This window comes from Pteropus vampyrus, unplaced genomic scaffold (assembly GCF_000151845.1).
Source record: "Pteropus vampyrus isolate Shadow unplaced genomic scaffold, Pvam_2.0 Scaffold582, whole genome shotgun sequence".
Lineage (NCBI taxonomy): Eukaryota > Metazoa > Chordata > Mammalia > Chiroptera > Pteropodidae > Pteropus > Pteropus vampyrus.
The window spans coordinates 841,424-863,031 of record NW_011889363.1 but is presented as its reverse complement, the minus strand read 5'-3'; the positions used below and the strand labels follow the sequence as shown (position 1 = coordinate 863,031).

At 39.1% G+C, this 21,608-nt stretch overlaps 1 protein-coding gene across 1 annotated transcript in view; it reads right to left on the bottom strand.

Annotated features, from left to right (window-relative positions):
- Positions 1 to 21,608, bottom strand: part of TSPAN7 (tetraspanin 7) — a 127,054-nt gene that overhangs the window by 24,166 nt on the left and 81,280 nt on the right. Inside the window, exon 2 of the mRNA XM_011384456.2 lies at positions 877 to 1,065. Coding sequence (XP_011382758.1) covers positions 877 to 1,065 — 189 coding nt within the window. The remainder of the gene's footprint in view (positions 1 to 876; positions 1,066 to 21,608) is intronic.

Here is a 21,608-nt window from a genome sequence, read left to right as displayed (position 1 = left end):
AGAGCTAAACGGGGAAGGATAGGCAACACAGTACTGATGGAATATCTGTTCCTCCCTTTTGCAGAATGAGATGTCTAAAATAGATCCTTTTAAACAAATATTTCTTTTGAGGAGAGGCCCTTGCTATCTTTTATCTATGAAATCCTTTAACATTAACTTATAAATGCAAAGCATGGACAGTGAATAGAGACTTAGGCAACTATGCCAAAAAGTTAAGGATCACAGTAACAACTTTTCAACAGCCTGTCCTTACTCTTTTGGAAACATCACTTGTATGTCTCTCCTACTAGGATAAAGGCACCCAGCACTGGTCCTGGTAGCCAATACTTGGCACTGCAGCAACCCTCTGTTGAGTGGGGAAGCTCTGGCTTAGCTCAACTCCCATAGCACTGAGCCAGAGTGTATAGGTTTAGAGAACAGCATGTCCATATATCCAATCATGGTCAAGCCCAAGGAGGCATAAAGTATTTCTCCAGTGGGAACTTGGAGATGAAAAGCTGCTTATGTTTGGGATGCCGCCTTGCCCACAAAAGCTGCACATTGCATACTTGAAAAGATTTCTAAGACAGAATTCAAACTGGAACAGGGCGTCTTGCCATGAGAATATAAATGGCCTATTGGAACTGCTGGCCACTGCTTTGTCATCATCTACCTCAAGGGACCGGGACTGAATTTTTTGTGCCAGGCTGTGTGTTGGGGTTGTTTTTCTCTCTAGGGGATTAAAAGGTGAATTATGTGAGAGTCTGGACTAAAAGTAGACTCAGTGAATATTAAGGTCTTGTCTGTGGCTTCAAAAAGGGCCACTTCACTTTCATGTGATTTATATTTTTACAAAAAAGTAATTGAAAAAGCAGTATGATGTTGTGACATACTCACCAGTTTCAGCATCCATGGGCTACCACGGCATGTAGCAAAGCATCCAAACAGGCCAAAAACAACGATAGTGGTGCCAGTTCCGATGAGCACATAGGGAGCATTTGTGGAGTTCTCAGCAATAAGGGAGATATATGTGCCCAAAGTAAGCTTGCCCCAGACTCCAACGGCTAGCAGGATCACCCCAGTGATCTGAAAAGGAGGAGGAAGGTAGAAGGGAGTGTGAAATTGCTGCTGAGATGGGTGAGAATCAACACAGAGCAATGAACCTGAAATTCTGAATCTGAGTTTTCATGGGTAAGAAGGCACTTGCTGTAGGATTTCCTAAAGCCATGGAAAATGTTGAAGACCATTAACTAAAGCCACCACAAAGCAAATACACATTGATTTTGTACAATTCGATTTGTCCTTTGCCCAATCCCATAAGCAGTTACTATATTAATTGGAAGTCAAGCCAACAAATAAGTTGCTTTAAAAGTACATCCTAATATAGGTCTCAAAGCCATTCTACGTCTGGTCTGAGAGCAGTTGCCCAATGATGAGCTGGGTATAACCCCAGTAAGAACATTAGCTATCCTTTTCAATGGCATGCATGTATAGAGTATGTTTAAGGACATCCTACATGTTTTAAGGAACAAGATGATTTTCTTTTACTATTTTCACAAAAATCTCTACAAAAGCAAACAGTCAAAATATTTTTGAATCGCTATTGATTCAGCCTTATTTATAATACTTTATTCAATATAAAACAACAGAAGAATCCAAATAATTCCTAGAATTAGCTGTAATGTGATTTGTAAAACCCCGCTGATCAGTCCACAGGAAATCTCCACAGCATGTCTAAACTCTAGAACCTTACGTCAGTGAGTCCCTTACTTCAGGGGTAGACTTGGAGCTGTATGCTATGACTTATTTTCCATCCCCTGCAGCTTTAGCTGCTGAAGCCAGTGATTGACTTTGTGTCTGTCTCTATCTCTCCTTCAATTTACCAGTTGCTTACCAAGTCATTAAAACTAACAGCCCTCTAAGTGCCACCTCTTCTGAAACCTTATGTGGTTCAGAGAAGCCTGGGTATCCAAAGGAGCCCTTCCCCAGGTTGGTCCCACCTTATCATCCAATCTCTCATATGAAATATCTCAGCTCCCTATCCAGCCTGCCCATTCAAGTGAGGAGGCCAGATGAAAAATGAGAAAACCAGTATGATACAAATCAGTACCCACATCACCAAGGTTTTTCCTGTTAATCAGCATACTGTTCTTATCTGTAAGTAAAAACCATCAGATACATGCTACATGAGGAACCAAATGGCTGGGCCAGTGAAGATACCAAAGTCTCTCTCCTTCACATTCTGAAAACTTATGCAGTTTGGTGCCATTAAACTCCACTATCAGATTGTTTCTCTGTGCAGGAAAAATAATAGACCAGGGGGCTCCACCTATTTGGGGGATGGCTTCATTGGAAATAACAAGAACTTGGTGATATTCCCTATCTTCATCCCAATAGCCTCTCTACTTTGTAGAGCTATCACCTTGAAAGACAGAATTAAAAGCTTTAAATAAGAAAAAGATTGAGGAATTGTTATTTTTACAAGGCAAAGGTTAATTGATGTGATACACTCTTGAAAATAAAGTGTTTGACAGTTATATTTGGGAGATGGTGGCCCATGTGAAGGTCTACTGCCTTTGAAAAGTTCCAGTGGAGATGGCCTTGTGAGTTAGGAAAACCTAGAATGCAGATGTTGCCAAGAGTTCCAAGTCCTCTGCTGACATCTGGTGGTTGCTAAAGAAAGTACCTCTTTGAACAGCCTCTTCTGCCATACTCCTCCAAATGGAAACATAAAATGCTCTTCATCCACTAGAATCAAAATTTAAGATTCAACTCTCCACTCATTGGGGGAAAGAATTCACTGAACATCAGGTAGAAAGGACAGTGCCTAAGCTGACTTTTATTACTCACTGCTTAGCACAGTGCCAGGCACAGAGTGATTGTTTAATATTCATCGATGAATAAAGGTCTTAGAACCTTTATTTTATAAAATATTCTTTCAAATGCCAAACACTTAGAAAACTCCTCCATCAGGTAAATACTGTTAGGTAACCTAAAATGGAATCAAAGAGAATTCTCTCTCCTATTTCCCACTCTAGCATTATCTTCCTAAAGCTGTAAATATCACAATGAAAATGTATTGAACAAAACCAAAATTTCAGTTAAACTAGTTCTTGTTTAAATAGGCTGAATATAAGTCTCATCTAGAGACTTGCAATCTTACATGATTATCCCCAAAGATTCAGGAATACTTCAGACATACTCTGGGCAGCTGCATTCTATACATTAGTATTGCCAGTCATTATTAGAATGTGATTGTTTTAACGAAACTATATACTATTAACCAAGTTTAGAGTCTGATATTATCTTATATTTCTGTGACCAGTGATTTCATAAGGTTCGCTTACTACCATAACAAATATTATATGCAGTATGTCACAGTTGACACAAATCCTGATTTTAAGACAAGCATTAACATTTTTATTCCTTTTCTCCTTCCAGAAAATAATTTCTCTAAGTGTAATCATTGCTTTGTACATATAATCTCTCCTCATGCAAAGTACAAAGCCTACAATATCAACTTGTTAAAATGTTCATATAATATATAGAAATACTCTTTTTGCAAAAAGACTATTTTTTGCAGAACTCAAGGGTGCCCCTTAAAGACTGCCAAAGGGCACAAACAAACACAATACTGCAAGCACCATATTGCATGGGAGAAAAGCCATCCTGTATCTTGACCTTGACCAAGTCAGTCATCCTCTAAGGAATTCCTCCACTGAATGACATGGAGACTGGGATAGACAGGCCCCTTCCAGCACCTCTGTGCTAGGAATCTAAGACCAATCTGCCTTGTCCAATGTTGCTCTTCTCCTACTCAAACATTCCTGATGGACCGGCTCTGTTTGGAAGCCCAAACTCCAAACCTGGATGGCCCTCTGTACACACCAAACCTGCCTCTTCGGCCTCATTTCCTTCATTATTTTAATGCACTCTATGTAATTCCAGGAAAACAGCTGTTCTCTATACACCTATCCTTTCCTGCTTCTCAACCTTTCCTCATGATGACCTTCTTATCTAGATTTCTTACCTTTCCTATTGCTACCTTTCTGCATCCTAAACTCTTATGGTATACTGCACCCACTCCTTCCAGGCTCTTAATCTAAACTTACTCTATAGTATACCATCATCATGCTGGGCCCTATCCCCGACCCATGTACATCCAGGACTGTGATTCCCTTGCAGGCAGGAGATATGTCTTTTGCGCAGAGTCAATGTCCAGTATGTCTGTTGAATGAATGAATAAGGAGCCAATTGTAGATTTGAGAAGGGGAAAAATAGTTTCATATTATCCATCTACCTGTTACACCCTCTGAATGTCTCTGAAGACCTATCAGAAATGGTAAGGATGTCAATCTGAGAAGGCATTGTAATCTGGAGAAATAATGCTGAGGACAAAGGAGAAAGGATTAAGTAGACAAGGGAGAAAAAGGGTGGGTTGCAGTATGCCCTGAAGTGAGTATACTTGAGGTGAATATTGGAAAAAATTGCCAGTTGAAGGGAAAACGAAACAAAACAAAACAAAACAAAACTACAAGCTAAGGGCTAAAGATCCATAAAACACAATAAACTAGTACTTTCTCACATTTTCCTACTATAGTAATGCTTCTTACCAAAGATAAGAAACACACAAAGGCAGGCCCAAAACAAAAAGTCATTGTTATCTGTATGATTTTTTTCCTTGGTTCCTGTCAACACGCACACACTCACCCACAGGTGGAAAGCAAGAAATGAATTCTTTTGACATCTCCCTTCTGCTTTTGGGTGCAATGAGTAGGTTCAGAGCTCACCAAAGCAACTTTGTGTCTGAGCTCCTGAGAGAACTCAAATTTCTAAACCATCCTCTGCGTTACTGATTTAGCTTTCTCGTGGAAGTTTTGCTCCTTTCTCAGAAGAATGAATTAGCAAGCAGTCAATAGTGCAGCTGAGAAGCTGACAGATCAGAGACCATAGATAAACTACACGAATGGCCTGGTGAAGGCACCACTATCACCTTACATGCTCCCACATCAATCACAAGCCAGGAGTGCAGGCCCAGCATCCACCAGCAGTTGCTAGGCTGAGGCTTTTGGTCTCTTTTTATTCCCAGCATTTCATGGCGACTCAACATTATCTGTGTGCTTACAGCACAGCTCAAAATATATGGGTAGAAGAGTACCTCTAGCTACTTCTGATTTAGTACCTCCAGCTTGGTGATGAGGCTGGAAAAAACTATAATGGTAGCATCAGAAAAGGAAGATAGAACTCAAAAAGCTTTTGTGTGATAGTTCACATTACTTTAAAATTACATTGAAAGAAAATGACAGGTAGATTCTCTAATATACCAAGGGGTGTCCAAAATGCTCTGGAAGAGACTTACTGAGGTTTGTTCTCATCAAAGAGGATATTGGGGGAGCAGGCAGCAGAGATAAATTATTCCCCTTGCTCCTGCCAGGTCAACAAAGCCAAGGGTGAGAAATCTCTCTACTGTCCTTGCAGCATCCTGATCTTGAGACAGGAGACAAAGATACTGTTTCCATCTTTCTCACATGCCCAGAGGCATTTTACTTGAGCCCACTCCCTTTTCTACATGCAGGCCATAGACCTTTTAATTAAACTGAAACGGCTCCTCTCATGCCCATAAAAAGCTGTGAGAGGTTGAGTGTGACACTGAAAAGTCTACATATTCTTTTATTTTTCTTTAATTGCATGATATACTAAATACAAACTTGTGCCATCATTAGAATAACATGTATATGTTCATGTAGAAGGTGAAGCTCATGAACTATGTATAATGCAATTTAAAAAAGATAACAGAAAACTGAATTATAGAAGCACGAGCTACCTAGAAGACACCCTATCCTAAGAAGCCAAATAGGGGAGAAAGTGCAGGAACTAAAGCCAGCTAAAGAAACACACAAAAGAAATAATAGGCAGAAATCTCAGCTAGACATTTTAGGTGAAAGCTATAATTCAATCTTCCCAGAGGTTTACAGGTTAATTCACTCTCAGCGACTACATGTAGAGGTATTGTGAAATGTTCTTCCCCCACTCTAGATGATTCTATAACTCAAGAAAAAATGCATGACACAGAAACTCAATACATATTATCAATAATTAAAATACTGGGTCCTCAGAAGTTATCTTTTAAGAGGAAAAGTAACTGGCAAACTACACTTTTGGCTTAATCTTATTTGAACATGTATGCTGAGGAGACAGCATGGGAGGGTGAGTCTTTGCACAGTATTCTGACCTGATTTTGTAGAGGTTGATAAAGCAACCAGAAAGGCAGAGAAACCAGAAGCTTCCATAATCCTGCAGTCTTCTCTTTAAATTTGAAGAAGTAACAGTGTGAATCTATCATATTTATACCTTGAGATTTTATTAAGAATTATTTGTGTAAATACTTAATTTTTTTACATTTTTAATTAAAATTATTGAGGTGGCATTGGTTAATCAAATCAAATAAGTTTCAAATAATGTTTTAAAATAGACTAAGAACCAGAATTTATTGGGGTTTTACCGCAGCCTTAAGAACTCACTCCAGAGGAGTAGCAGAAGGGGACTCAGTATTTTAAAAAGTAGGTGAATGGTATAGCTCTGGACCCAGGGTTAGGAAATCAGGGCTTCGGCTGTAGTTTTGCCACAAACTACTTGTGATTTTGGGCAGATCACCTAACCTTTCTGGGCTCGGTTCCATGTTTAGTTAATTCAGGAAGTGGATAAATCTGATTCTCAGCGCTACCCCAGCTCCGACATTTGGATACAACAAATCTGAATCTCAAACTTGCCATGCTTATTCACTCTGGAATATATTTTTAGATGTGCCATTGGGCAAATAAGCACAAGAGATCCTCCCCGTGACTGACAAACTGTCAGCGCTAGAAGTAGGAAAATTGGCTTATTTCTGGACTTGAAGCCCACTGTTCTGCCAGCATTCCAAGGTAACAAGTGGTTGCTGGGGAAGGGAAGGAAAAATGCCCAAGAGTCATGCATTGTAGTTTTACACAGACATCCAAAAATTCATTAGCTCAATGGCATGACAACAAGCTTTACTTTTCATATGAGGATGAAACTGTCATCTTAAGAGCAAGAAGACATATGCTTTGAGTTGTCTGTTTCTAGGCATGTTATCCAATTCAATCTTTTACTTCCTCACTTTTATGTCTATGTGTATGTGTAGGTACATGTGTATGTGTATGTGTGTGAAAGAGAACACATATTACGTGGTGGGAAGATGAGTGGTATTAAAAATGGATAGGGAAGTTGAGAAGAGGGAGAGAATTGAGATGATCTTAAATGCTGATTTGCTAAAACTGAGTTTGAGAACCTAAAGGAAACCCAGAGACCATCTGGTCCAGTCCCTGTTTTCTGTTGGGTTTGAGGTGACCAATGGCCACATGGGTAACATGTCCAGAAGGCAGTTGTGGATGTGGAACTGGAGTTAAGGAGTGAGTCAGAGCTGCAGGTGAGAGCTAAGGCCAGAAATGACAGCTGAGGGGACAATGTTTCTTAGGAAATAGAAGCAGAGGACGGTGAGAAGGATAAGGGCTAAGGCTTGAGGAAAATGGGCACTAGAATGTAGGAGGACAACACCAGAAGACACAGAACAGTGAGGATATAGAGAACAGAGTAAACAAGCCTACAAAGGTAGCTGCCAATAGGAAAAGTCATGGAAGAAAAAGACTTTTTTCTCCTCTAAAGACTTATAGGAAACAAAACACCAGCACAGTTCATTAATCCCACATATGCTAATGAATAGATATGCTACACTTTATTTAGATACGCAGTAAAGCCCACTGTTATATTTTATATTTAAATATCATTTCATCCTATAACCAATTCATAGAATTCAAGTTCCAGGAGCTAGGTTATTTGTCACAAACTCTAGCTTCCATTTGGATTTTATAAATGACCATATAGCCAGGATCTGAAGTGCAGATTGTCTAACAGATCATACATGCCTTTGAAAATATGAAAAGAGATTCAAATGGCACTATGAAAAGTCAGGAATTCTAGCTCTGGCTGTGCGCCCACTATAGGGCCTTCTTCACTTCTGTAGTGAACTGGCTAATCATTTCATAGGAAATGGCTCCAAGAATGTTTTAAGACCAGCAAACGATGCTTCCTTGTCCCAGATGTCTTCAATACGATAGGACTGGTCCTGGTAACATCTACAGGAGCCCGTCTAGTGCTAAAGTTTTATGCGCTTTCTTTGAATTGCCCAATGGTCCTCAGAATGCCCAAGATCAAGCCCAACTGTTAGCTAGGATACAAATCACACTGGTCAATAGCATTTCCCAAGGGCCTGTGTTGGCTAGGCTCTATACTCAGCCTGGGAGAGATTAGCTGGGGAGTGGCTCAAGCAGGTGACTGACTGGAGACTGAATAATCTCTACTGACCTAGAGGCTCAGGATTGATAGACATTGATCAATATGGTGACAGTACTTTCTCAATTAAAAACTGGGTCTGAACATGGTAGAGATATTTGAAATAGGCCTATCAGAAAATAGAGGCTATACAGCTGCTAAAATCATAATAGAGCACTTTTTAAAAATAGCCTTTTACTGTTTGAATAACTAAACCCCTTTGAATGAGGCCCAAGCAGTTCCACCTTAAACATAATTCCATTTTTTAACAAAGGGTCACAGGAAATTTCCAAATATGTTATTAAGAACTCTGTATATCTCACTAGGAAATGAGAAAGAATGGACAGCCCTGAACTAGTTTCTTGTTTCCTGTATATTACCCTAAAAGATTCTGGACTTCAGGTCTCCTCCCTCCTAAAAAAAAATCTTCAAAGAAAGGCCCCCGAAGAAAAAAATAATAATTTTACTCCACGCTTATTAGCATATTGAGAACTGTTCCATTATATCAGGGGGAAATTTTAGGCGAAGATTATTATTAGCCTTTTTTAAAAAACTTTTTATTTATAAGTATTGTTGATCAATTCTTGAAAATATTCAAAACAAGACAGATTTTTTGATATACACTAATAAGGAGTGTCCTACTCCAACTTCAAGTCTCCAAGAGCATATAAAAGGAAGAAGCGAGCAAACCAGAGATTAAGGCTGTCTGTAGCTCACACCTCTGGTTTCAGTGATGACCCAGATAAATAAATAGATGGCATATAGGTAAATGTCTATTAGGAATTGGGGCTAGCAAAGCTTCTTATGAGATTTAGGTACTTAGAAATCAGGACCAGCTGTAGTGGCTAAAGTGACAGAAGCTTAATGTTTGGGGGATTCCCTCTATGCCACATCTCTTCCATGGAACCCCCATTTGATCTCAATCATACATAAAATCTGTTGACCCAGTTAACACATACAAAGGCAGGTGAGTGCCAAGAGCACCAGCGGCCTTAGCATCATTAGCAGGTGGCCAACCAAGTACAGGAAGAGCCTTGGAGAGAAACCACTTCTCTTGCTTCCATTCCTCAGTGACCTGGGACTGGATCAGTACTGTGAGAAGATGAATCGAATTCTACACTATTAAGAAAAGATATTTTAAAAGAAGAATGTGTTAGTGTAAGCTTATAAACAAGAGCTACAACTATATTGTTAATGTGTGTTGACAGAAAGTTTCTGCTGACCACACATGTATCCTGTTCTGTATTGTTAATTGTGTGTACATAAACATTTGAAGAGTCTTGTGAGAGGAAATAAGGTCCTTTACCGCCTTTGTAAAGACCAAAGCCTCACCCATATCCTGTGCCTGATTTTCTAAGATGACATGTCATTCACACATTCTGTCTTAATACTCATTTTTAAGTAGAATCACTGCTTGTCTGACTATGGTTCTGAAGTTTTAACTTGAAAGCCAGTCACTGTGCCTATAGTGAGCACACAGTGGAAGCTCAGTAAAGGTGGAATGAACCTTAGTGGTGATCTCTTCTTCAAATCCAGCTCCCTTACAGTGGGTGTTTCCTTGAGAGTAACTAGTTGAGAATGAACCTGGATAAACTAGTCCTATCAACTATTCCATAAATGTCACCTACATGCCAACTTGTGATTGAACAGCACACATCTTTCTCATGATTATGCTGTTGAACAGTTTTAGCTTTCCAGGAATTCCATTATTTTTGAAAGGGAAATTTTTCTTTGCATAATTTCTATGTAGGGTTATCATCTTCAAAATACCAAAAACAAAACCATAGTCCTACATATATACGTTATACCTTATACATACCTTTGTAAACAGAAAAAAAGCTATAACTAAGATGGTGAAGAAATCCCTTAAGGCCTATGCTCTATCTGGCTATAAGTTGATGGGGGGGTGGGGGTAGGGTGGGGATTTGGGGGCACTCATGCCTCTTTGCCTATAAAATTGGAGCTGATAACATAATGCTAGAGGAGGACCTATTATTGAGTAAAACAATCTGTGGAAGAAACATGCATGCAGTATTCAATAATAAGGTTCTTATACAGTGAGGTGGTGGTCTCCTTTCAGTGGTTCTAATTTTCTACTGAGATGATTTAGGGGGGAAAACCACTCTATCAGTGATTTAATTAACTTCTTCCTCAACATTCAAATATTCATACTGCACACACATATGGTACTGCCACTAATAAGGCATACAGGGAAAATTCAGATGTCTAATTAACATTGATAGGGTATTGTAGGGGAAAAATTAATTCTAGGTAACACATGATCTTGGCAAACAAAAATCACCTATTTCAGAAAATCACAGAGAGAACACTTTGCCATCTCTACCATTACCACTTGGGCCAAGCTACCATCTCTCCCTATCACCCCCTATATCCCCATGCTCTGTTCTCAACATAGCAGTCAAGTTGGTCCTGTTCAAACCTAAATCCAATAATATTAATCCTTTGCCGAAAACCTTTCCACACATTTCACCCCTCAAATCGAATGTTCTTACCCTGGCCTGCAACGCCCTACTTGACCTGCACCCCTTGCTAATTCCTCTAATGTGACCTCCCCTGCTTGCTTACTCAGTCACACAGGCTTCTTTGCTGCCGACTAAACAGTCCTGGCCTGCTTGCCTCAGGGACTTTGCACATGCTCTTCTCTCTTCCTAGACTTCCAAGATCTCTCATTTCTTCAAGTTTTTGTTCCTCAATGAGCTCTTCCCTGATGACCCTATTTAAAACTAGAACCCTGCATTAAAGAAGTACAAATTAGTAGTTGATGGTCATGGGGATGGGGAGCACGGCACAGGGAATGCAGTCAGCAGTAACGTAATGGCTATGTGTAGAGCCAGAAGGAAGATAAAGTAATCAGGGGGATCATTTCATAAACTATATAAATGTCTAAGCAATATACTGTATACTTGAAATTAATAATAATAAAAAAACTAGAACCCTGCCCTTCCAGCATTCCTTACTCCCTCCCTTCCCTGCTTTATTTTCCTCCATTGCATTATCGCCTTTAAACACTATTTAATTTACTTGCTTAGTCCATCTCCCAAAATGAATGTAAACTCCATGAGGGCAGAGAATTTTGCCTGTTTTATTGATATATCTTTAAAGCCAAGATAAATGCCTGCTCATAGTAAGTGCTCAGTAAATATGTTAAATGATCGAATACAAGATGACAGGTAGGTGAGCAAGTATGAGCTTCAGAGGTCATAAGATCTACCATCACTAGCACTAAGGAAGTCAAATACTAAGGAAGTCAAAGACTTGACTTTTACAAGGCCCAGGCAGTTGCATTCAGATAAAAACCTGTTATTTGGCCAATTTGCTACTAATCTAGCCATTACAATGCCTCACAAATGTCTGCTTTTGACCACAAGGGGGACCAAATGAGAAAGCACAGAAATGGATTGGTCTAATCCGTCACCGCTAATGGAAACATAATTCAAAGTTCTAACATTCTTTAACTACATGAGGTCTGTAATTGATTATTAGGAGAATGAGCAGTGCTTATACCAGCAAGATTTCTTTCTCTATTAAAACAAAAGGTACCATGGTGGGAAGAGGGTAGGCTCTTACTATGTGCTAGTGTACTATGCTAAGTGCTTTAATGCTTTGTCTAGCTCAATCCTCCTAAAACCCTAGAAACTCGTCTGAGGTCATTGCCACTAAGTGGCAGAATAGGTACTCAAGGTCCTGGCCCTTAACCACTGTCTTCCCTTAAGGCCATCTTAAGTAGCCTGACCTGGAGAAAGTTCTTTCTTCCCAATCCTCTACTTCTAACTCTTCCATAAGAAAACTTCAGAGTCCAGTGTCATCCATCCTGGCACTGATGCCAGGTTGATTCTCAACCCTGAGAACTTGGCTGACACAATTAAAAAATAAAATCTGCAGGCATATTCACTAATTTATTTATTTTAAAACGCTATCCATTATCTCTCCCCTTTCAAACAGAAAAGTCTACAGAAGTGAAAACATGTTATGCTCCAAACTACAGCTTAATACTTTAGAAACCAGGATAGGGAATAAATATCCCAATGTATATGTCAAGATGAGCCAAAAGCATTAAATATTACAAACAGCAGACACAAATCTACACAAGGACCAATCTGAAGACTCAGTAAAGACTGACATATAAACAGAAAACTAGTATATTCTAGAGAAAGTTTAAAAAACTAAAGTAGTCCTCTCGGTTTGCCTCTGAGAAGAAAAACAAGAGGTTGTGACTGAAATATATATGAGAACTCACTTTGAAGCTGTGGAATCACATGATTTTAAAAGTAGCTCTGATCCAGTAGGCTAAGTTGCCAGTTAAGGCAGTGGCATCCTAACTGCCTATCCCATAGCATAGAAGGGGGATATGATTAGTCTTTCACAAACTAAGGGCACAGTTTGGAAACATAGTTAACTGTGTACACGCCTGGGATACACGGCATTTTTGAGCTATACTGTGCTTTTATATGATTCATTATATTTATTCTTAATCTGTTTTGCAGATGAAAAACAGGCTTTGAAAACTAAGGCTTTAAGAGGTTCGGCTACTTGCTCAAAGTCAAAAAGCTAATAAGTGGCACAGCCCAAGGTTAAATTCATCTCTGTTTGACTTGAAGGCAGTTTCCCAAGCCTTCATGATTCTCTACCTCCTGTGGCAATGTGAATAAAACAGGGCAGTTTTTAGGAATTAGGTCCTCTTTGTCCAATATTACCCAGTCCCTGGCACTATCCTCCAGGTAGGTGAGTTATGCAAAGAGAAGCCTGGTTTTCTTTACACTGCTTCAGTACTTCTTAAGATGAAGAGGGGGTCAAATACATGGTGACAGAAAGAAACTAGACTTCAAGTGGTGAGCACACAATGGAGTGTACAGATGTTGTATTATAAAGTTGTACATCTGAAATTTATATAATATTAACCAATAAATTTAATTTTAAAAAGAGTGAGTTATAAGGAAACCAGCATTCTGAATCAATTTCCAAAAGTTTTTTAGACAGTTTCTAATTGTCAACTTGCAGGAAATATGGGGAAAGGCAGTGGGGAGAAGAGATGCACTCAGACTGACCCTGTGAACCCTGTCTCCTTTCTCCTTTCCTGTGGCATGCATCCCATATCCCCTAGTGGGGATGCTGCAATTATGAACAGGGTTGTGCTCCAGAAAATTATTTATACATTACTTGTTTGGAACTCAGAATGCATTTTATTTTGGAAACAGTGTTAGACATGGTACCTGTGTTTCCAGTCCAAACCTCAAAAGTCTATATTTAAGCCAGTATTGGGAAAGTTATAGGGAAACAGATTTTTGTCTCAATATAAGGAAGAACTTTCTAGTAGTAAGCATTATCCAAAATGAAGTGGGTTGCCTTGCAAATGTGACAACAGAATGTAATTAGCTTTCCAGGTATTTCCACAGAGTCTCCAGAGGCAACCATGGGACAGAAGTCCTATAGATGGGAAGCCAATAGGAAAAGGCAGAATTACCTGATCCTGTTGTCCAGGAAACTTTGTGCTTTTCTTAGCCAATTATCTCCTTAGATTTTAATATATGAATGAATAGAAGCTTTAACACAGAAACCAGAGAAACGATTTTCCCTGACTCTGAGTTACATTTCCTTTGATCTCCAAAAGGAAGTGATAAGCCACACAATTTGTCATATAAAGAACAAGAGAAATACCTGGTCAGTGTAATGAGATTGCAACTAAAATGAGCTGTGTTCTTTAAAAGGGGATATGTCATCTGAAGGAGCATTTGCCTTATTATTATAATAGCTCTATTTTCTCTAGGCAACTACACTCTACCATTTCTCAGCCAGAGTAGAAATCCTGGCTGACTTTAAGAATTAGTGAAGCTGGTTAAAGATAAATGTACAAAGGCTTTAGAGGCAACCTTCATACTTTTCACATATAGACAAAGATTCTGTCAAATACCTGACATACATTAGAAGTAAAAAGAGAAAATGTCTAATAGATGCTATTAGCAACAGTGTATTGCACCAGAAACCCATTCCCTTCAAAATAATAGCTCCTTAGAAGAGCTTCGTAATTAGCTCTTGGTTATGGTCACGTGAGTAAATACAGTTCCACTTTTTACCCCTAAGGTGACACAGCTGCCACGGCTGAGTTCACTCCTGCATAGCACATGCTGGTTCTACCTGCTCAACTTCTCTGCTCCATTGCTTCCCAGCCAGGTCCTACCTGCCCTTCAAATCCCAACTGAATTGCCCTGTCCACCAAGAGGCCTTTTCTGACACTGCAAGACAGTAATAATTTCATTTTCCTCTGAACATGCTTAGGATTATCCATGTACCTTTTATGAATGGCCTTTTACCTTGTGTTCTATGCCTCTATGAAAACCTTATTGTACCCCAAGTACCCACTTTCCGAAAACAGATGAGTATCTCTTGGGACTGTGTTATTAACTATATATATCCTGTGGCATTTAGCACTTGCTTTTGATAACTAAACATGATCAGAAAGAGCACTTTGATAACAAATAGGTCTCATCTAGGACACATCAATGGGCCTGCCACTTTGGCCCCTAAGAGGGTACAGGATGGGAGAGGTGAGTTGTAGGGCCAGACAAGTAAAAAGGACTAGAGAAACACCATACATGAATGAATGAGACATCAATAGTCAAGTGTGGCACCAGTGTTAAAAGCTATTGCATTGCTTCCATGTTGTGCTTAGAAACAATATGACTGCTATGGTCTTAGGCAAGTTAGAAGTTCAGAAAAGTAAAACTTGGTAATCAGGCTACTCCAACTCAGAGGCTACTAGTAAGTCCTCTCTTTACCTGAAAGTAACCATCAGCAACTTATTTTACAAAGCTATGCTTCTCAGCAAAAAGCAGAAATCTTTTTCCACTAACAGACAGTGTTAGCTGAAAGTAACTGGCCTACTGACCACTCTTTTAAGGAGCATGTAAGGGGCCAGAACAGCTGAGCCCTCCCTGTACTCAACACAAGCTAATGATCAAGGATACTCTTTCCTGGCCATGGGGGAGGGCACTGGATCTTACCACATGTTTGTACTCAAAGCCAAGAGTCATCCAAAGTCCTGGCAGACACTGTGACTGTCACCAAGGGGCTGCACTGACTTGCTGGTAGGGTGGACCAGCAGGCATCATGGGTATATTCTGACCTCTGAAACCAATGGGTATTGTTATTTTTTTTTTCTAAGATATTCTTCCAACTCACTTTACCTTGTGTTGTTCAATCAAAAAGTTTTGTAGTCATGGATCATGTGGTAACAGAGAAAAGCCATACAAACTACCTTGATCAAAAGGGAGGTCTCCTGAGGGCCATAGGCATCTTGGAGGGAGGCAGTACAAACAGCTGGTAACTGCAAGGACAGGAGCCTGAGAATCTACCCTTTCCCTCCCCTACAACAAGGGCTCTGGGATTTGCTTCTCTTGCACATCTGCCACATTCTTCTTCTCTGTCTGTGCAAACTGGCTCTCTACACAGTGACAAAAATCTCCCATTGGAGCACCTCCCAATTCAAATACTCAACAGAGATTAGCGAGTATTCTTGGACATCGATTTCAAATTTATGGAGGAGAGAATCTAAGGTGACCATCTTAAGTCAGGTGACCTCTCTGATGCAACTGTCTGTGATGTGGCAGGACCATGACCCTTTTCCTTATCTTTTCAGCAAGAGCTGAAGCAGTCAACCTGTTTAGCCTTGTTTTAAACACTGTGTAGTCTGCAGCTCCAGAAAATTCTAGTGGAGGACCAAGTCACTGCCTCTTGAAATCAACTTGTGACCAGCACAGCCCTTTGCCCAGAAGAGACCTTGGGGAAATCCCACTCTGGTGGCCAGAACCAGCTTATAGGAGCAGAAGCCCTGGACACCTGTGGTGACTGCAGGGGTAGGGGGAGGTCAGATCCTTTCCTCAGCTCCTCCTCTCAGCTCTTCCCCAAATGGGCTAATGCCCTTGACCAAATGTGAGCCTTGATGCCAAGTGATCTTGAATAAATGAAGACACTATCCTGAAGTAACTGGCCTATTAAAAACTCAGTCTACTCTAAGAACCATTCAGAATGGTTCTCTCATATATGATACAATGGGGTTGGCAGGATCCTTTGCATACCTTTAGGCCTACACTGAGTCTTTCCACACATCAGATTAAATACCCCCCCTCTTCTAACTCTCCAGCTCATCTGACAATGACTTCTATTACTACAGTAGGGACTCCACTGATACAAGAATGAAAGCTGAGCTGTTCAGAAAGAAATGGGTAAATATGGATGATACAGTATAGGCAGAGGTATCATACTGTGTCACAATCTGTTAACATATTCATTTGGGGACTAGAAAGAGTCTGAGGCTCAAGTACATGTGAAACAAGCACCTTTCAAAATGCTGGAGGGTATAAATAAAAAAATTTTAAGTAAGTGATACAGTAACTAAAAAAGCAAGCAACTTTGGGACTGCACCCAGGGACCCCATTCCTCAATGGAAATAACATAATTAGTGGCAGCTGTTGATTCTTAAGAAATTTAAAATGCAAAAGTTTAAACTAACATACTGTGATAGAAATCATGAGTGACTACCCATAGAGGGGATGAGACTGACAGAAAGGGGCAAAAAAGGTGATTAAGATAATCTTTATGTTGACTGAGTTGTGTTTTGAGGGAGGGCCTCAAAACATAAGCAGGAAAAGAATAAATGAAGAAATATTATTATATACTAATTAGTGGCAGCAGGAGGAAGAAAATGGCTTTTAGATTTTATATAACAAATAAAATTAAAATATTACCTCACACCGTAATGTGCTTTACAGTTTATAAACTATTGTCATTCATAAAATTCCACTTAATACTTGTAATAACCCCATGAGGCCCACATAATAAGCATGCCCACTTGCAAAATGAAGAAACAGGTTCAGAGAAAATTAAATGTTAAAAATTAAAAATTAAATGTGACAAGTCCCACAGTCTGTAAGTGACCAAGACAGAACTAAAACTCAATGCCCTGATTCATAGGCCAAGTCCTTTTGACTAAACGACACCAGGAACTTTATTTATAAAGTAGCTTTCCTGGTACTTGGCTTAATTCATTTTATTTTGTGTATCCAAGTTGTGCCTGACCTGGTTCTCCAAACTGTAAGTTCCCCCTGAAAAATGAGGTTATTAACAATGTCATCCAAATGTACAGGAATCAGAGCTGACCATCTGCCCAAAACCACAGGACTCCATCCGTGCCTAACATCTAATGTCCTGGGCTCTTCAATATTCAAACCCTGAGAATAAAGACTGTAAATCAAAGGGTTAAAAATAAAACCTATTCAATTAATACTGCTACAATTATGTCCTTTGCAGATTGTAGTTTCCATCTGTCTTGAAACTTTGCCAGTGTCCATCTTGTAATCTCAATAGCATGCAACCCGTGGAGTTTAGGAACTGAACCATTGTGCTTTATATTTCCAGTAGCATTTGCTATGGTGATTTACTTATAGCACCCACTCAAGAAATGCTTATCTTTTCAATAGATTTGGTACCTTCTAGAAATTAATAGAAATTAAAAACAGAATCCTGTGACACAAAATTATGTATTAAAAAAGTATATTTCAGTAAAACTCAGGATAAATTTATTATGATGGTTTATGTATTAACTACATGTGTTCTCTCCCTTTAATCCAACTGGGGGAATAATTTACAAAGCTTCACTAAAGGTCTCTAGCTAGCAAAAACAACCCGTAGAAACTTCTGTGTTAGAATAGAGCAGTGAGGATAATTTTTTTATTTTTATTTTTTTAATTGCCTGTTTTTAACTTTTTTTCAGTTACAGTTGACATTCAATATTATTTATATTAGTTTCAGGTGTATAGCATAGTGGTTAAATATTTACATAATTCACTAGGTGATCCCCCTAATTAGTCTAGTGCCCACCGGGCACCGTACATAGTTATTACAATATTATTGACTATATTCCCTATGCTGTACTTCGCATCTCCATGAACCCCTTCCAAACTTCCATGCTGATCTTCTCCCTCAGAACACCTTAGTGCTCCCTGAAGGTCAGATCATTTTCAGGTTGAGGTATCTTCAAGATACACATCGGTGCTGTTCTTTCTAAGTGGAGTACAGGAGAATGTAAGTGATTTCAGTGAAGGGCCATTAACTGAGACAGCCTGCTCTCCCATGGCCACCAGTCTCTGGCAACCTGAAGACACAAATATCCGAGAAGTAAAGATAAAAGCAATGAAGTTGCTTGATTGCACATATGCTTGCTCTCTTGCTTACAGGAAAAATTTTAAAAATTGAATAATACCCCAAATATATCACTTTAACACGTTTTATTTTTAATTTAGGGACATTTTGCTTCACATAAATGAATATAATGACAGTATATATATCACACATCATTTTGCACTGGAACTGTGAAGTCATTAGAGCTTCTTGACTTTTAAACTTATACTTCTTTTGATAAGCACAGAAAAGTTCCTGCCCTCCTTTAAGATTATTTGGAATTTCAAAAACTATTCTAAGCAATGGTTATAGTGAACATACTCTATCTAAATATACTCATCTCTCTCATCTGGCTTCTGACATCCTCTTTTGAGAATACCCATTTTACATGCACCCATACCTCCCAATCTTTCTATTCTATTCCACTGCCACCTCAGGGAAGAGTGAAACAAATGCCATATTCACAGAATTACACAGCTATCCATGTTAATTTGTATGAACTAATTACCAAAGAAAATCTGCTAATCAAAGCCACAGCCACATTCCATTTGACATGAAATCCTGCCTTTCTTTAGTGAACATGTAATAGAATGATATTATAGCAAAAGTTCTGCAGTACTGTATCTATACTTTTTGCCAAAAGACTTTTTTCAAGGTTTTAAAATCTTTAAAATCTTCATTAGAAAGTGTGTCAACTATTACCAGATTAAAATACAGAGTTTTAAATCTGTTTCACAAATAAAGGTCTGGAACTTGATGGGTCAGTAACCCACTGCCAGGTGACTGAGAAAGTACTCTAACTTAAACATAAATTGGGCAGATACCAAAAACAACTTCCAAGTTTGTCATATATACAGTGGTTCTACTTTATTATTTCTTAGTGCTGATGGGTGGCTTAAATATATAACATGTCTAATATACTCATTAACCATTCAGGCCTGGTAAGCAGGAAATGTTAAATAAAAACTGCAGTTAACTCATCGTTATTTTATTATTAATATTGTTATTTTTAAGCTCTTCCAAATATTTCTACAGCCTCAAGTTCTACCAAGAATTTGTACTGCAGAAAAAGTGGGGGAAACATGGTGGAGTGAGAGACATCCCCAGATCTCTCCCCTTGAAACAACAATAAGCTGAACATCTAAAACTCAACAAAAACACCCAAACTGCACACCAGCATGTCTGAGTGTAGGATTTGTGCATAAGAGCTACCACAGGTCAGAACCTCGGGTGTCAGGCAGTGGACTGAGAGAAATAAAGAAGCTGCCTCTCACAGCTGCCAGAGCTCCCTTCAGGAGGAGGGGGAGGAGAGAAGGAGCAGCAAGTTCATGGGGCTAGTTCCCTGAACAGCCCTGCCTGGGAAAGTTGTGAGCCCCCCATGGCTGGCTGGCTGCAGGGCCCATTCATTAGGGCAGAAAGCAGAGAAGTGGCCAGCAGAGAAATAACAGTTGATTTTTACAAACCATGGTTGCAAAACCAAGGCTGAGCAGCAGACCCAAACCTCCGACCCAGAGGGCCCCTCCTCCATATCCTCCAAGACGGAACACCATGGAGCCCCAGGGGAATCTGAACAAATGCTACCAAAACTGTTGCTAACACTGTCAGGGACTGAAATTGATGGTAGTGAGCATGATTAAATATCTACAATAAAATAAAGGCATTATATAAAGGCATTATTAAGGCTTTATATAAAGCAGGGATCCAAGAGGCTTAGATGCCACCTACTGGAAACCAAAATAAAAGTGCCTTCTTTGCAGCAGGCTAAAGAGAGACTTTACTATAATAAACTGTCTTTCTGTAAAAAAAAAAAAAAAAAAAAAAAGCAGAATACATTTCCATTAATGCCCAGGCGAAGAAATAGTCCATTAAATACCATGAACAACCAAGGTGACAAGCCATCTCAGAAAGAAAGAGAAAAAATCTCTAGAAAATAAGCTTACAGACATAGAAATATGTGACTTAAATGACAGAGAATTCAAGATGGTACTTCTGAAAAAACTCAATTCCGAAATGAGTCATATCAACAATTTCAGGAATTTAAAAAGCTACTAGATGAGCAGAGCAAGGAGATTGAAACCCTCAAAAAGAACAGGATAGATCTTCTGGAGATTAAAAAAAAAAACACAACAACACTGTAGGAGTTGAAAAATGAAATGGCAAGCTTGGGAAATAGAGTTGACCAAATGGAGGAAAGGATCAGTGATATCAAAGACAGAAATCTAGAAATAAATCAGAAGGAAGAAGAGAGAAACCGAAGAATGAAAAATAATGAAAGAGAAATTCAAGAACTAGCTGATACCATCAGGAGAGGAAACATAAGAACAATGGGCATTATCAAAGGTGAGGAAAAGCAACGGGGATTAGAAAGCATTTTCAGACAAATAGTTGACGAGAATTTCCCAAAGCTAAAGAATGGGCTGGAGCTTGTAATTCAAGAAGTCAACAGAACACCCAATTGTCTCAACCCCAAAAGGCTTTCACCAAGACACATTGTATTAAAATTATCAAAAATCGATGACAAAGACAGAATTTTCAAAGCAGCCAGGGAGAAAAAAAACAGTAACTTATAAAGAAAAACCCATTACATTATACTTAGACTTCTCAGCACAAACCTTACAACCCAGAAAGGAATAGAATCATATATTTAAACCATTAAGTGAAAGGAACTACCAGCCTAGAATAACGTATCCAGCTAAGCTCTCCTTTAGATATGAAGGAGAAATTAAGACCTTTCCAGACATACAAAAAGTGAGGGAATTCTCCACTACGAGGCCTGCACTACAGGAAATCTTGAAAGGGGTCAGCTCACCTAAAACAAAATGACCACAAAAGAAAATATATAATTAGGAGTAAAGTGACTATCAGGCAAATAGAAGCAGAGGAGTGCAGCCTTTACTAAGAACAAGGCATTATAAGCTTAAATAATAACAACAATTGTTATAGCAAGATAATAATGAACATTCAGCATACATAGGGACAAACTGAAATAACAATGACTGAAAAAGGGGGACTCGAAGATCCAAATTCGCGAAGGGGAATGGAGATAAGGCATGCACAGAAGAAAATGGATGACTGTATGTATATAT